This window comes from Gobio gobio (assembly GCF_949357685.1).
Source record: "Gobio gobio genome assembly, chromosome: 15".
Classification (NCBI taxonomy): Eukaryota; Metazoa; Chordata; class Actinopteri; order Cypriniformes; family Gobionidae; genus Gobio; species Gobio gobio.
Genome location: NC_137108.1, coordinates 53,654,170 through 53,671,366, shown reverse-complemented (window position 1 = coordinate 53,671,366; position 17,197 = coordinate 53,654,170). Strand labels below are relative to the sequence as shown.

At 36.6% G+C, this 17,197-nt stretch overlaps 1 protein-coding gene across 2 annotated transcripts in view; it reads right to left on the bottom strand.

Annotated features, from left to right (window-relative positions):
• Nucleotides 1-5,905: 5,905 nt before the first annotated feature.
• Nucleotides 5,906-17,197, bottom strand: part of septin7b (septin 7b) — a 42,528-nt gene continuing 31,236 nt past the window's right edge. Inside the window, exons 11-14 of one of the 2 annotated variants that reach the window (XM_079837287.1) lie at nucleotides 17,170-17,190; nucleotides 13,193-13,328; nucleotides 10,915-11,048; nucleotides 5,906-6,572 (exon numbers count right to left, since the gene is read on the bottom strand). In XM_079837287.1, coding sequence (XP_079693413.1) covers nucleotides 6,533-6,572; nucleotides 10,915-11,048; nucleotides 13,193-13,328; nucleotides 17,170-17,190 — 331 coding nt within the window. In that variant the 3' untranslated portion in view covers nucleotides 5,906-6,532. The remainder of the gene's footprint in view (nucleotides 6,573-10,914; nucleotides 11,049-13,192; nucleotides 13,329-17,169; nucleotides 17,191-17,197) is intronic. The other variant, XM_079837288.1, reaches the window with a different exon arrangement.

Genomic DNA, 17,197 nt, shown 5'->3' with positions numbered 1-17,197 from the left:
GGCCGATCATAGATTTATACATAGATGCCTCATTAGTGCCTGCGCGGATCAGTCGAATGAGGCATCTACGTATATATATATATGATCGCGGCAGTATTTTGACCTTATTCGCCGGAAGTTATGGCGCTGGGAATACTAGATGACATTCGTCTGATAAGTTCACTAGCCTTTCGTTATGTTCGTGGATGAAAACAGCCACTAAATTAAACTGCTGTACGAAACTAATCGAAAATTAGAAATGTTGCCTTGGTAATAAAGGTTGAAACACTAAAATGATTAACAGGAAATTAATAACTAAAACTTAAATAATAATGAAAATAAAATGCAATATTTTATTAACATGAAAACTGTTTAAAATGTAACATTTTGTCCGATAATTCTTATATATTCAGATAAATATTTTTCTGCATAAATCTATTAATCAACCTCAGTCCTGATCAAAACTACTATTTTTTTTTAAAATCAGGATTTTAACTCTTTAATTGCCAAGTTCATAAATGATGTCACTGATTTGGGGGGGAAAACACACACAAAATGACTTATTTCCAGTATAGACAGTGATTGTGGACTGGATTTTTTCTCCTGTTATCAGTCTTGGACATGTGGAAATAACATTGGTTTTGATGCATTGTTAGTTTTTGTGCAGCATTAGATTTTAATATTTTCTCATTTATGATGAATTTGGCAATTAAAGAGTTAAAATCCTGATTGTTTTTTTTTTTTTTATCAGGACTGAGGTTGATTAATAGATTTGTGCAACAAAAATAGAAAAAAAAATGTCTCTGATAGATTTTTCCAGCAGTTTAGTTTAGTGTCTGTTTTCATCCACAGCATAACGAGAGGGTCGTGAACTTGAACAATGCACAAGGGTTAAACTGCTTGAAATATGAAAAAGCAACATGTGCAGTCATATCGGTTACATAAAAATACATATAAATGAGAACATCATAATTAGGACATAACGTTAATGCGGAGACTTTTTTGTTTTCGTAATCAGGCTCTCAAATGCAATCAAAATTTGTATTTAGATTAATATATCGTTATTATCGGCGTTCAAATATATAAGAATTAGCATACAAAATGTTACATTTTAAACAGTTTTCATGTTAATAAAACATGGCATTTTATTTTCATTATTATTTAAGTTTTAGTTATGCATTTCCTGTTAATAATTTTAGTGTTTTAACCTTTATTACCAAGGCAACATTTCTAATTTTCGATTAGTTTAGGCTTTTCAACTAACATTTATATGTTCTTTTATTTCAGCTTTATTTCAAAGAGCAGACATGTTTAGAATATAGTTTTAGTTCATGTTGATAACCCTATATTCTGTCACATTCATACAGCAGATTCTCATACATATTTTGTTATTTTTATTCTTCTAGGAAAAAGGCAAGCACTGTTTTTTTTCTGAACACTTCTGGCCCAATAACTAAAATAAAAACAGATGAATAATAATGTGTCGCCATCTAGTGCTGAAGAACGGCCATAACTACATTCAGTCCAAGAAGACAGATTCTGTGCATTGACACACACATGCACACATTTCTCCTGCTGTGGAAAATTGTGGTGCATTTTAATCTGTTTTATCAAGAGGTTGTTGGTTAAAAGTGAACAAATGACAGATGCAATTGTAATAGGCGAGTTAGGACACTATGACACAACATTAGTCTTTAAAATATGAAATTAACATTACATTAAAGACTAGCTATATTCTAAATAAAACTATTAAAACATTTCTTTTAATTGAAATACACATGTATGTGTGTGTATATATATATATATATATATTTTTTTTTTTATAAAAACCTAAATAGCATTATTTAAAAATGAAACCTAAAAATATACAAATAAAAGCCAGTCCAAAATATTAATAAAACTAAAAATAAAACCCAAAATAAAGATCAATATATTTTAGTAAACATTTAATTAATTTATAATCATTATAATGTATTTTGCTTTACTCACAAATTATTCCTGAGAGTTGATAAATTCAATTGTATTAAGCATATAAAGGTAAAGACTATTTAGTAATATTAATTACAAATATTAGTAAGATCCTGGACTATCTAGAGACTAATGGGGATCCAAATAAACAATACAAACGATCTGAATATAATTATAAACAATAACATTTGGCCCTCTAGCGGTTAAAAAACCCAAACTGCACGCATTTCGCGGAAGAATATTGTCATGGTTGTGCCGCGGCTCTATGATAACTATTATAATACTCATAGATATGGTGAATTTAGGTTGATTGTGACAACGCATTTTTTGGGAGGCATTACAAGTCATCTCAACCTCAAAAAGTGTCCCAATCAGCCTGAATTCACCCCTTATTTACACACAATATAAATGCCTCACAGCGTATGCCGTCCGCCATCTTGGAACGGTCACCGCGAACATTCGAGAGCAAGTTGAGTGTCTGCAATGACGCGTATGAATATCTATACATAAAGACTTCACTTCGGTAGATGATTTTGCTAAACCAACACACAACACAAGACGAAGGCGTCAGCTAACACAACAATATAAAAAAAGTTACCACAGTAAAAGTAAAGATCGTTAGTACCATATTAGTAACGCAAAAAAGTAGTTGTGTAAACACATTCTCACCTGTGAAAGGTTATCCCATTTCTTTTGGAATTTAAATTTCATCTGTTTTACAACCAGAAGCTGTTGATTCTTAGCGTTCGACACGCTGACCGTTGCAAGATGGCGGTCGCGCCGAAGCGTTTAAAATGGCCGATTCCCCCGAGGCTGGAGATTTAGCGGCTCCATGTCAACCTTCCTCACTCGAGACAACAAACACCCGCTACTCCAACACGCGACACAGCAGCCAGAGCAACTTTACTCTATTTAAGGATATGACGAGCACACGTGTGAGTGACGTATCAACGCAATTTCCCGCGAAAACCTCCCCAACAGGTCTAAAATATAAACACTGCGTCCCATAGTGAATTAGGGTAAGACAAAAACACGTTTTGGAAGAATAATTGATGATGTATTAACGGTTTAAAATGTGTAAATTGTGAACAAATAAACAGTTAGTGTACCTTGATTAAAATATTAAAGGATTAGTTCACTTTTAAATAAACTTTTGCGGATAATTTACTCGCCACCATGTTATCAATCAGTTTCTGAGAGAAACCCAGCAGTATTTATGATATTATTTTACCTCTTAACCCTCGTGCACTGGTGGATTTCTGCTCACTCCTTATGGTCCGGGTCAAATTGACCCTAACTGGATTCAATACAATTCCCCAAAAATCACACTATGATAAAACGCATACAATCAAGTACAAACAATTCACTTTTAATATCAATACTTTTCACACATTACAAAGAATAAATATCTGAATTTACGATCATTTTTTACTATTTTTAAGATTGGCCCTCAGGACACTTGCCTTTATACATTTAGAACAATAATATCTTAGTCTAAACCTAAAGTAATCTTGACCAACTATACAGCATTTTAAAGCTTTCAGACTCTAATTTTCATATTTGGTGACTGATTTTCAAAAGAGATGACAGGGCAGGAGATAAACAGCGATAGATTCGTCATTTGTGACTATAACGCGCGCTCTGACTCTTTCCATGTTTTTTTTATATGCATTTTAGAGATTGAATTCAAATCAAATATTCACATTACTGCCCAAACTACTTCTGAATAGGATGTCTACTTCATAGATATTTTGAAAAGTATGAAAATATAACGTTCAGATCACTCAAACCAAATATGGAAATTGAAGAGTCTACATGTCATCTAGTGGAAAACGTTGGTACTGCGCACAACTTTTTTTTTTTTGAGATAACCTAAAGTTTTGCACAGAATTAGTTCAAATATTTAGTTTTGATTTTCTTGAGGTTTTAGAATTGAACATGTTTTGTAAAATGTATATTTTATATAAAAGATATATGTTATATATTTTACATGTTCATAAACTACTATAGCTTGTTTTAAACTTTACTTTTACGACTTATACAGTGAATAAGAGTGTATAAAACTTTGATATGCACATTTCACAAGGCATCAGCATGTTGAAACTTTGCATGCATGTTAATGACCCTAAATGAGAAAAAGTCACAAAATTTAAAGAAAAAAAACAGGTTAACTGATATTTCTGACAACTTAAAAAACAAAACGGGTCAAATTGACTCGCAACATAACACAAGGGTTAACAGAGGAACGTGATCATCTCTGAGCTCAGACATAACTTCCGGCAAGTGAGGTCAAATTTGATCGTGGTCATAGATATATTGATAGTAGATGCCTCATTCTACTGATCCGTGCAGTCGCTAATGAGGCATCTACTATTGATATATCTATGACCACGCTCGTATTTTGACCTCACTCTCCTGAAGTTATGGCGGAGCTCAGAGATGATCACGCTCGTCTGATAAGAGGTAAAATAATATCATAAATACTGCTGGGTTTCTCTCAGAAGCTGATGGTTTGTCTAGATCAGACCCTTATTCATCATCTGGTGTCGTTTAAAGCTGCACTGAAACTGACCCGTTTGGAGCCCATTGAAGTCCATTATATGGAGAAAAACCCTGGACTGTTTTCATCCAAAACCTTCATTTCTTTTCGACTGCAGAAAGACAGACATGGACATCTCTGATGACATGGGGGTGAGGAAACTATCAGCAGAAGTTTATTTAAAAGTGAACTAATCCTTTAACCCTTAATCGGCCCTCGGGCTCCAGCTGACCCCACTGGACTTTTCCTCCATTTTTAAAAAGTGTTCCCTTCATCTCAGGGCCATGAGACTCTGTGACTTTTCCTAAATAATCTATCTAAACATGCACAAAAAATCTGGGCTTGATTTGGTTGTTCTAAAGGTGTGTAAAAAAAAAAATTACCGTTTAAGTCCCTCGGGGTCAGATTGACCCCACATTGAAAATGAATGGGAAAGTGTAAAAATACATTTTTTTCACTTTTTTTGTCAATTTTTTTTTACTAAATACAGTATAAATCTGAAAATTTCCACATTTATATCAAGGTCTGGTCCTAGAGCATAAACACAAAGTAGAACAAACTTTCTGTCTCACGCACACGCACGCACGCACACACACACACACACACACACACACACACACACACACACACACACACACACACACACACACACACACACACACACACACACACACACACACACACACACACACACGTGTGACTGCAACAGAAAGCATTTTTATAGAAACTGGCAAATAAAATCAACAAAACTGGCATAAATCTGAAAAAATTCCATACATAAATGAAGGAGAAATACTAGAGCACAAATGCAACAATCATGAGAAAGAGAGGGAAAAGGGCAAATAAAAGAAAGATGAACGGCAGCTTAACTTCTGCATAACTTCCCTCTGGACCTCTAGTGGATAATGTGCTCATTGCTCTCTCTCTCTCTCTCTCTCTCTCTTTAACTATAATTCCTACAGTTTTTCCACAAACCTACAGATGGCAGTATTCTATCCCTAACACACAGAGCAATGTCCAAAAACTATTTATATTTATTTAAGATCATCATTCAAGTGATTTTTTCATTAAAAAATATTTTTTATGAGCCAATTTATGACAGTTAAGTATTTGTGCAGTAAATAGGTAAAAAACTACCAAATACCCACAAAAACACAGCATAAATGTATAGTTGAGAAGTAAATAAAAAAAATGATATATAGTTTTCCATGTAAAAAAATTATATTTCCTTATGCAATCGCTCTGTAAAAGTTTGGGGTCTATCTGAGCACAAGGGCCTCAAACGTAAACCCTGAGGGACGATTAAGGGTTAATATAATCTTTGAGGTGTGAGATTATGAGATATTGTGTGTCAAAAGTGTAGCCCCTGTAAACAAGATAAATTGTACAAAAGTTATAAAGATGCATCTACAAGACCTCAACCTGTATCATCACAAGTTTATTAAGAGACTGTACAATACAAATGAAAAATAAAATTAAAAATACATAGATGGCGAACATAATAAAACGAAGCGTTGGCTTGAGACTGGTTGTGGAAATACTGTACAGCAGACACACATGCTGAAACCAGACCGTTCGTTCGGGAGTAATAAAGAGCACGAGGAGTCCAATAAACATACTAAAAATATTACGGTAGCCGTCTCGGTGTACGTATACATATTTATATATATATAAAAATAACTGAAATAACATTAATGAAGTTATAGGAGGTGGTCAAAGGATATTGACGAGACAGACGCTATACTTTGGAAAAACTAAATCATAAGCCAAAGGAGCAAATAATAGATTTGCCCGTCTCCTCCGGATGTGCATAATTTGGCCACGTTACACGGGATTGGTCAGAGTTACACATCTCCAACGGGGGGGAATATGGAGTTCAGCCACAGTCTGTCACAGAGGCTGATGTTATTCAGTAAAAGAGAGACGTTTCTGCAGCTGGAAGTGAATGTTTTAATCGGTTTGGGTTTGGCTTGGCCTTCATCAAGGTCCACGAACAGCTCCGACGCAGACGATTGGCCAATGAGAACCTGGATCAGCAAAATCGCTTTAAAAGATCTTCCCTTTCTTCTTATTCTTTTCCAAAGTCCTGTGGGGGAAACGCAGAATTGCATTAGTGTCCATTCTTTCAGCAAAGTATTCAAAAGTCTTATGTTGTGGCGTATTTTGAGAGCAGTGGCTCATGGGAGTGGGCGGAGCTAAAGTGCTTTCTTTTTTAGATCATCGTGACCAGTGTTGGGGAAACGCATTACAAGTAACTTGAGTTATGTAATCAGATTACTTTTTCCAAGTAACTAATAAAGTAACGCATTACTTTTCACATTTACAACAAAATATCTCAGTTACTTTTTCACATTAGTTTGACTGACAGCTCTCCTGTCCTCATGTTGAGTTAGTGCAGAGGTGTGTGTGTGTGTGTGTGTGTGTGTGTGAACATGAGGGTTACTGTAGTTCTAGACTACTAGGTTAGGTGTAATGAGGGAAGCAAACCATTTTTGTAGTGATGGCGAAGTGAAGCTTTCAGCACAATTGTGTCAGAAAAAGGTTCATTACTCGAAGCTTTTGAAATCAGAGCTCGACGAGGACCTCTGCTGGTGAAAGTGAAGGAATAAAGTGAAATATAATATAAGATAATAAAGTGAAATAAACGGGTAAATAAGAAAGTTAAATATTAAACTATAAATCGTTGCAACTTTCAAACAGAATTCGTAACATGCAGGGGAATAAAAACTGCGCAGGCCTGCAAACAATTAGAACTCAGCTTTCTAATTAGTAAACATAAATGCTTTAAGCCTACCTTGGCTTTTCTATTTAGATTTTAAATTCTTTGACAAAAAAACTAACATGTTGACATTGTCCGGTTTAAGAGAGGACCGCATTGGAGTTACGATATTTCCAGCACTAAACACGCGTTCAGATGGTGTGCTCGCGGCGCATCTGCACAGATACTTTTCCGCAACCGTGGCCAAGAGAGGGCATCTCGCCTCATTGTTCCGCCAACAAACAAGTGGGTCATCATTGGCATCAATGGTCTCCTCTTGCAAATAACGCGTTAACTCCTCGTCTGCGCGCGCTCTTTGGAATAGGAATAGTGGCCTTCGCTTTTCTCTTCCCAAGTAGTTGTCCGAGATTCATTTTCTTGCCAGTGGGTGGCGCTGGTTCTTCCCCTGCATCCAATGCTTCCTCAGCTTGAGGGTTGTCTGGCATTTGCATCATCTCTTCGATAAGTTCGTCTCGAATCTCTTCCGCGTCACAACTATTCCGGTGTCTAGGATCCAAAGTAGTTGCTCAGTTTTATAATTAAAACAAACACATAGGCTAGGTATCTGTAAAGTACTAAATAATTAGCATAGCCTTAGCATAGAAACAAATCTAAATAAAAAATATAAAGCTTCGTTATTTTTTTAAGCGTATACTTCACTTTATTGAAGTAGGCCTATTCAATCGTGCCCACCTCTAAATGACCATTCCACACGCAAAAAATAATTTTCTTCAACATTAAAAAAATTAATTGACTATTTAATTAAAATATGAAAAATATTATTCAATTACATTCGATGGAATTTTTCTAATTAAAATATGTAGGCCTAATTATTTAAGAATTCTATATTGTGATTTCATAATTCTTCTAACTCAGCAGTATCAGACTGTGTGTTGGTCGGTTTAACGCCTCTTGCTCTTCTCTAAGTTTGTTCTTTCTCTGCCAGCTGTGGGCGAATGCACAAACCCTTGGCCATGTCCTCTCCTTATCGGCTGTCACTGCATTTGTGACGGCCAGGTTCAGATTGTTCCGCCATGGCCATTGTAGCTTCTCAACAGCAGCTGCTATATTAGCCCGTTATCTGTGGTGATGCATGCACGTTTTCCTTCATCTAATCCCCATTCCTTGAATGCGCAGCCGAGAGTTTCCGCTAAATGTTCCGCCGTGTGGCTTTGGGGTGTGAGCGAAGTCTCTTCAGATTCCATTCATTGGTAATGAAATGCACGGTCAGACTCATAAGTGGAGTCATGTTAATGCCATTATGTCCTGCTTCGTTTCTGTGTATAACTGGGGAATTACAGTGTTCGAAAAATATTTCTTGCTTGGCAATTCATACTGTTTGTCGAACGACTGGAGCATTGTTTTGAAGGCTGGTTTCTCCACAGTGCGGAGCGGCGCGTTCTCCACGTCTCTTCTCAGCATTTTCCACTTGTCTCTCTCTCGTTTGTGTTTGGCCTGTTTGGCGAAAGCCTGTCCGCCTCTGGGCGTTTGCGTTCACAGGGCATAACTTGTACAGACGCCGATGGATGGCATGATTGGAGATGGCTCTTGAGATTTGATGTGTTCGCCCATTTAACACTTATTTTGTTTTTACAAATCCGGCAAATGGCTTCATCCTTATTTAAAGGTTCACCTTTTTCTTTAGGCACAAATCCAAAATGATCCCAGAGATTTAATAGGTTCACATAATTGCCAATATTTTTTAACCACTACATTTTTCCAATGCTTGAAAATGTAGCCTGGCCCAAATATATTATCAACCTTATTGAGCGACTCAAATGAAAGTGTCCCCATGTACATGACAAAGTCTCAATAAACTAGCGCAATACAATCGTTCTAACAACCCGTGTCGCGCATTTTGAAACCGTTTTGAACCAGAGTATGAAGCGGTCACGTGAGTGTGTGAAACGAAGCTTCGGACGTCATTGGTCACGTGATTTTGATAGAACGAATCAAGCATCGATACAAAGCTTCGCTGAAAATCGTTTCATTTTTTTGACACACGCTTTGGAGCTTTGGTGTCACTGTTAACATCACTGTGGAGTGGTGTATCTGAGGAGGACTGTGTGTGTGAGCATGGTGACTGTGTGTGTGTGTGTGTGTGTGAGCATGGTGACTGTGTGTGTGATGGTGAGTGTGTGTGTGTGATGGTGAGTGTGTGTGTGTGATGGTGAGTGTGTGTGTGTGATGGTGAGTGTGTGTGTGTGATGGTGAGTGTGTGTGTGAGCATGGTGACTGTGTGTGTGATGGTGAGTGTGTGTGTGTGATGGTGAGTGTGTGTGTGTGATGGTGAGTGTGTGTGTGTGCATGGGGAGTGTGTGTGTGAGCATGGTGACTGTGTGTGTGATGGTAAGTGTGTGTGTGTGATGGTGAGTGTGTGTGTGAGCATGGTGAGTGTGTGTGTGATGGTAAGTGTGTGTGTGTGATGGTGAGTGTGTGTGTGTGCATGGGGAGTGTGTGTGTGAGCATGGTGACTGTGTGTGTGATGGTAAGTGTGTGTGTGTGATGGTGAGTGTGTGTGTGTGCATGGGGAGTGTGTGTGTGAGCATGGTGACTGTGTGTGTGATGGTAAGTGTGTGTGTGTGATGGTGAGTGTGTGTGTGAGCATGGTGAGTGTGTGTGTGATGGTAAGTGTGTGTGTGTGATGGTGAGTGTGTGTGTGTGCATGGGGAGTGTGTGTGTGAGCATGGTGACTGTGTGTGTGATGGTAAGTGTGTGTGTGTGATGGTGAGTGTGTGTGTGAGCATGGTGAGTGTGTGTGTGAGCATGGTGACTGTGTGTGTGATGGTAAGTGTGTGTGTGTGATGGTGAGTGTGTGTGTGAGCATGGTGAGTGTGTGTGTGAGCATGGTGACTGTGTGTGTGATGGTGAGTGTGTGTGTGTGATGGTAAGTGTGTGTGTGTGATGGTGAGTGTGTGTGTGTGCATGGGGAGTGTGTGTGTGAGCATGGTGACTGTGTGTGTGATGGTAAGTGTGTGTGTGTGATGGTGAGTGTGTGTGTGAGCATGGTGAGTGTGTGTGTGATGGTAAGTGTGTGTGTGTGATGGTGAGTGTGTGTGTGTGCATGGGGAGTGTGTGTGTGAGCATGGTGACTGTGTGTGTGATGGTAAGTGTGTGTGTGTGATGGTGAGTGTGTGTGTGTGCATGGGGAGTGTGTGTGTGAGCATGGTGACTGTGTGTGTGATGGTAAGTGTGTGTGTGTGATGGTGAGTGTGTGTGTGAGCATGGTGAGTGTGTGTGTGATGGTAAGTGTGTGTGTGTGATGGTGAGTGTGTGTGTGTGCATGGGGAGTGTGTGTGTGAGCATGGTGACTGTGTGTGTGATGGTAAGTGTGTGTGTGTGATGGTGAGTGTGTGTGTGAGCATGGTGAGTGTGTGTGTGAGCATGGTGACTGTGTGTGTGATGGTAAGTGTGTGTGTGTGATGGTGAGTGTGTGTGTGAGCATGGTGAGTGTGTGTGTGAGCATGGTGACTGTGTGTGTGATGGTAAGTGTGTGTGTGATGGTGTGTGTGATGATGGGATGGTGAGTGTGTGTGTGATGGTGAGTGTGATGATGGGATGGTAAGTGTGTGTGTGAGCGGTGACTGTGATGATGGGATGGTAAGTGTGTGTGTGTGTGATGGTAAGTGTGTGATGGTAAGTGTGTGAGTGTGATGATGGGATGTCGTACATCTTCTGCTGCTCCAGGATCCGCTGCTGCGTCTCCCAGGTGGATCTCTCGTCCTCAAACTGGCGCCGTCGCTCCTCCAGCTCCTTGTGCTGAGCCTCCAGGTTCTTCTTCATCTGCTCATGGCGCCGCTGCAGCTGCACAGGAAACGCATCACAGGAAACACAGGCCGTCAGCTCAAGAGGCAGCGTTTGGATGCATTTCCAACTCCAGTGTGCAACACCGTCACTTTAGTACCATCACGAAACTATTAGAGGCATTATATTGCTATTGGTATTTAATTTATTATATATTCAATTTATTTTATTATATATATTTTTCCCGTTTTTTTAATACCTTTTCATTTGTTTTAGTTATTTTAGTACATAGATTTAAACTAAATAAAAATGAGAATTGTTGTCTATAAACTTTGTGTAACATGACTCATGATGCATATTCTTACTATTTTAAGTCTTGCATTAAACATTTTGCATTTACTGTGGCTCAAACTATGGGTCCTTCTAAAATAAAATTACAAATATTATAAATATAATTTTATAAATTCAATAAATTAGAAATTAAATAAAAATAAGAGCGAATATACTGTGTTTATACTATACCATTCAAATATAATATACTGAAAAATATATGGAGTATAAAGAAATAAATACAATTAATTAATTAAAAAACAATTAAATTAAATAAATAAAATCAGAAAGCTAATATACTGCTTATATTATACTATTAAAATATAATATATTGAAAAATATAAGGAGTATAAAGAAATAAATAGTTAAATTTTTTTAAACTATTAAATAAAATAAAAAATAAAATCAGAGAGCAAATATACAGAGTTTAAATTACACTATTAAAATATAATATACGAGTATAAATAAATAAATACAATACAAAATAAATAAAATTCAATTAAATAAAATCAGAGAGCAAATATACAGAGTTTAAATTATACTATTAAAATATAATGTACTACAAAATATAGGAGTATAAATAAATACAATACAAAATAAAATAAAAAATTCAATTAAATAAAATCAGAGAGCAAATATCCTGCATTTATATTATACTATTAAAATATAATATATATTGAAAAATCTAAGGAGTATAAATAAATAAATAGTTAATTTTTAAACTATTAAATAAAAAATAAAAAATCAGAGAGCAAATATACTGAGTTTATACTATAGTATTAAAATATAATATACTGAAAAATATAAGGAGTATAAAAAATAATTAAATTAAAAATCAAATCAGAGAGCAAATATACTGTTTATATTATACAATTAAATATAATATATTGAAAAATATAGGAGTATAAATAAATACAATTAAATGAAAAATAAAATCAGAGAGCAAATATACTGAGTTTATACTATAGTATTAAAATATAATATACTACAAAATATAAGAGTATAAAAAAATTAATTAAATTAAAATATTAAAATATAATATACTACAAAATATAGGAGTATAAAAAATTAATTAAAAAATAATTAAATTAGAGAGCAAATATACTGAGTTTAAAATATACTATTAAAATATAATATACTACAAAATATAAGAGTATAAAAAAATTAATTAAATTAAAATATTAAAATATAATATACTACAAAATATAGGAGTATAAAAAATTAATTAAAAAATAATTAAATTAGAGAGCAAATATACTGAGTTTAAAATATACTATTAAAATATAATATACTACAAAATATAAGAGTATAAAAAAATTAATTAAATTAAAATATTAAAATATAATATACTACAAAATATAGGAGTATAAAAAATTAATTAAAAAATAATTAAATTAGAGAGCAAATATACTGAGTTTAAAATATACTATTAAAATATAATATACTACATTATAAGAGTATAAAAAAAATATAATATACTACAAAATATAGGAGTATAAAAAAAATAGGAGTATAAAAAAATAAATTTAAAAATAATTAAATTAAATCAGAGAGCAAATATACAGAGTTTAAAATATACTATTAAAATATAATATACTACAAAATATAAGAGTATAAAAAAATTAATTAAAAATTAAAAAATATTAAAATATAATACTACAAAATATAGGAGTATAAAAAATATTAAATTCAAAAATAATTAAATTAAACCAGAGAGCAAATATATGGCGTTTAAAATATACTATTAAAATATAATACTGCAAAGTATAGGAGTATAAAAAATAAATAAAATAAGAAAATCAGTTTATACTATAGTATTAAAATATCCTGAAAAATATCAGGATATAATTAATGTAGTTGATGTGTGTCAGTACCTCTGCCTCTGAATCTTTCAGCTTCTGGATCTTCTCCTTGACTTTCATCTCAAACACCTGCTCCATCTCCATCTCCATCTTCTTCATCTTGGTCACATGTTCCCTTCTCTCCTCCTCCATCTGGGCGAGGGGGCTCCTAGGATGAACACAAGCAGTTAACAATCCCAGAGTTCCCTGAGCATCTTCAAGAAGACCAAGAGACGGAAGGGGGAACCAACAAAGCCCTGGTTGCGTTGCCCTCTCTCCGTGTGTGTGTGTGTGTGTGTGTGTGTGTGTGTGTGTGTGTGTGTGTGAGAGACACCCGTGGCCGATCGCTCCCATGAAACATCTCTGAGCTTCAGTCTTGCTCAGGCAGAGAAAGAGGAGGAAGAGCAAACAAACCTCCTGAAAGCTGTTAATGGCCAAAGCGTGTGCGGATCAGAATTAGTGAGCGCTGCAGAAAAGCAGGATTCGGTTTTGATTCAAATGATTCATCTCAATTTTTGCCACTCAAAACAATAGCCACGTTTCCAAAATGCTAGTTGCGTTTCCACTGTTGCTTCCAGGACTTGATCGGGCCTCTATACGCGTGTTATCAGTGCGTCGCGTCTCTTAAGACGGTCTGATATCCATATTTAGCTCCACGTGTCATAAATTAAATTAAAGCTGCACTATGTAACTTTTCAGTCCGCTAGAGGTAGGGTTGGGCATCGTTTGGGTTTTTTCGATTCCGGTGCCAAACCGATACTTTCAAAACGGTTCCGGTGCCTAAACCGATACTTAAAAATAAAAAAAAGGGCCACAAAACGAGGTGGATGACATTAAATGGCTTTTTATTTATTTCATTTTTATTTAAATTGAACCATTTATTAAAAGTTGAATGTATACTTAAATGTATGAATAAAAATAAATACAAAACACAATAAATTATTATTGACTTATTTACAAATTCACAGTAAAACCTAAGCCACCTAACCCAACTACAGGCCTAATATAACTCTGAATAACACTTACAGTAATAACAGCGGTCGTCTGTATTCTTGCTCTGCTACAAACCAGCTTCAGCTCCAGCTTTATTTTGAAATATGATCATATTCTCTGGCTAAATATTTTAGAACGCATGGCCTTAATGTTTCCATGGTGACGCGTCATGTTTCTCACATGACAACAGCAGCCGCAATAGCGCTGACAGCTCAGCTGTATCGGGTTTATTTCGTTTTTCCTTTTTATTCAAAATATTCACAACGTCTTAACTGTGTCACAAACTATTTGATGTTCAAATGTGTGAGTGAATGTGTGTTAGTTGATCTATAAAGCGCAATGGGCGGCGCCATGTTAGTTTGCGCCTCAGAGAATCGGATCTGTCGGATTTACATCACTTGAGTTCATTCTCGTCTCACCAAATACATGAAAGTAAGTGACCAGTGAACTGGAAGAAGAATAGAGTAAACTATATAGTTACTGTATAATGTGCATGTATCTGATGTGAATAAAACACGTAACGTTAGTCAAATTATAACCGTCTGAAAGGATTGTCATTGCCGCTTTCATAGACATCAGTGTGTGTTTTTTGCTAATACTTATGATCATTTAAATGTCTGAAACCTGAAATAAACATGATGTGGTTGAAAACACTGAATAGTTGTCATGAGATGTGGTTGAAAACACTGAATAGTTCTCATGAGATGTGGTTGAAAACACTGAATAGTTCTCATGAGATGTGGTTGAAAACACAGAATAGTTGTCATGAGATGTGGTTGAAAACACTGAATAGTTGTCATGAGATGTGGTTGAAAACACTGAATAGTTGTCATGAGATGTGGTTGAAAACACTGAATACTTGTCATGAGATGTGGTTGAAAACACTGAATAGTTGTCATGAGATGTGGTTGAAAACACTGAATAGTTGTCATGAGTTGTGATGTGACGAGCGCTGAGCGTCTGTCTCTGGCTCAGCCAAAGCGCGAAAGCACGTTTGAATTTTGGCACCGAAATGAAGAACCGAAATCTGCGTTCTGATTCGGTCCGGTACATACCGGTTATATAAGTACCGGTGCCATATTGGCACTGGGTTTCGGTACCCAACCCTAGCTAGAGGTCACCTATTCAAAACAAAGGCGTAGTTTGATGACGCCACGTTTGAGCGCAGAATCTTGGGACATGTGGACGCACGAACGGATTCGAAATGTTCAAGTGTCCAACTAAACGCGATTTTAATGCTCTATTTGCGTTTGGTGTGAATGCAGAATAATGGTGACGCAAATTAATGTTTCACGCGAGTGATTTAAATGTTAAGTCAATGCAAAGACGCGAATAGACATTCTGTGGCGCGATTCACGCGAATGACAGCGCAAATTGAGCGTTTGACTCGTGATTTGAACGAATTTAAAACTTTGGCGGATATTCGCGCCGCGTTAACCAATCAGGAGCTTTCTCTAGTAGTGACAACAATGAGGACAAAATCATATGTGGATACCCGGAGCTGTACGATACATCTTCATACTTTATAGACACAGGAATAAAAAGGATCTTGCTTGGAAGAAAGTGCGTGAGGAGGTCGGACAGTCTGGTAAGCTGTAAAAAACACTCTTTACTCAATTTGAGCTCTACATAGAGTGATTTCAGGCTGATTGAGACACTTTGCCATTGAGATGACTTGGAAAAAGTGTCCCAATCCCCCTCAAATCATCCTATTGAGACCACAAGCTAGCTAAAGCCGTCAAATTGAGCTTATTCGCCGTATTTTAAAACAATCCATGTCAGCCATTTCACAACGAGACGCCTTAAAATAATCATTAAGACGCTTGTTATGATCTTACATTTAAGAAAACTGATCCGCAGGGTTAGGGTTCATAAAGTTACAATAACTTTATGAATCGGCGAGAATAGTTTTTGTGCGCAAAAAACCCCTAAATAACGACTTATATAGTGATGACGATTTCAAAACTGGCCTCATGAAGCTTTGAAGCGTTATGAATCAGAGAGTCGATTCAGCAGTTCAGAGCGTTATGAATCAGTGAGTCGATTCAGCTGTTCAGGGCGTTATGAATCAGTGAGTCGATTCAGTGGTTCAGAGCGTTATGAATCAGTGAGTCGATTCAGCGGTTCAGAGCGTTATGAATCAGTGAGTCGATTCAGCAGTTCAGAGCGTTATGAATCAGTGAGTCGATTCAGCGGTTCAGAGCGTTATGAATCAGTGAGTCGATTCAGCAGTTCAGAGCGTTATGAATCAGTGAGTCGATTCAGTGGTTCAGAGCGTTATGAATCAGTGAGTCGATTCAGCTGTTTGAATCGCCAAATTTCAGCAGTTTGGCGGTTTGACACGCGATCCGAATCATGAATCGACTCACTGATTCATAACGCTTCGAAGCTTCATGATGCCATGTTTTGAAATCGTCATCTCTATATAAGTCGTTATTTAGGGTTTTTTTGCGCACAGAAACTATTCTCGTCTTCATAAAGTTATTGTAGAGCCGCTGTAGTGAGATGGACTTTGTAACTTTAGTCTTTAGTGTCTTTTAAGGGTCTTGAGAGTGTAAAGTTGAGCCAATGGAGGCCTTTCAGAGCATCAGATTTACACTAAAATATCTTCATTTGTGTCTGAAGATGAACGGAGGTCTGACGGGTGTCCAACCACATGAGGCTCAGTCATTAATGACACAATTTACATTTTTGGGTGAACTAACCCTTTAAGGTGCTTTATGCAACCGGGCACTGGCCCGACAGTGGAAACGCGGCTAATTAGTAGATCTTATTCATGAAAATGAGCAGAATGTGCAAATTGTTGCATTGTAATTGGAGAAAGACTTGTGATGCATCAGTGAATCAATGACACAGACAGGAGAAGCTGGAGCAGATCTGACATCAGGAACACAAGGAAGGGCTCGGCTTCCCCGGAAACATGGGTGGAAAAGGAGGGATGACGACAGACACTGTTCCCAGAGGAGGAGAGGATCCGTACTACACAGGGATTGGAAGAAATGAAAATGACCACTTACATGCCGTCAACCGTGTCACCTCTAAAAA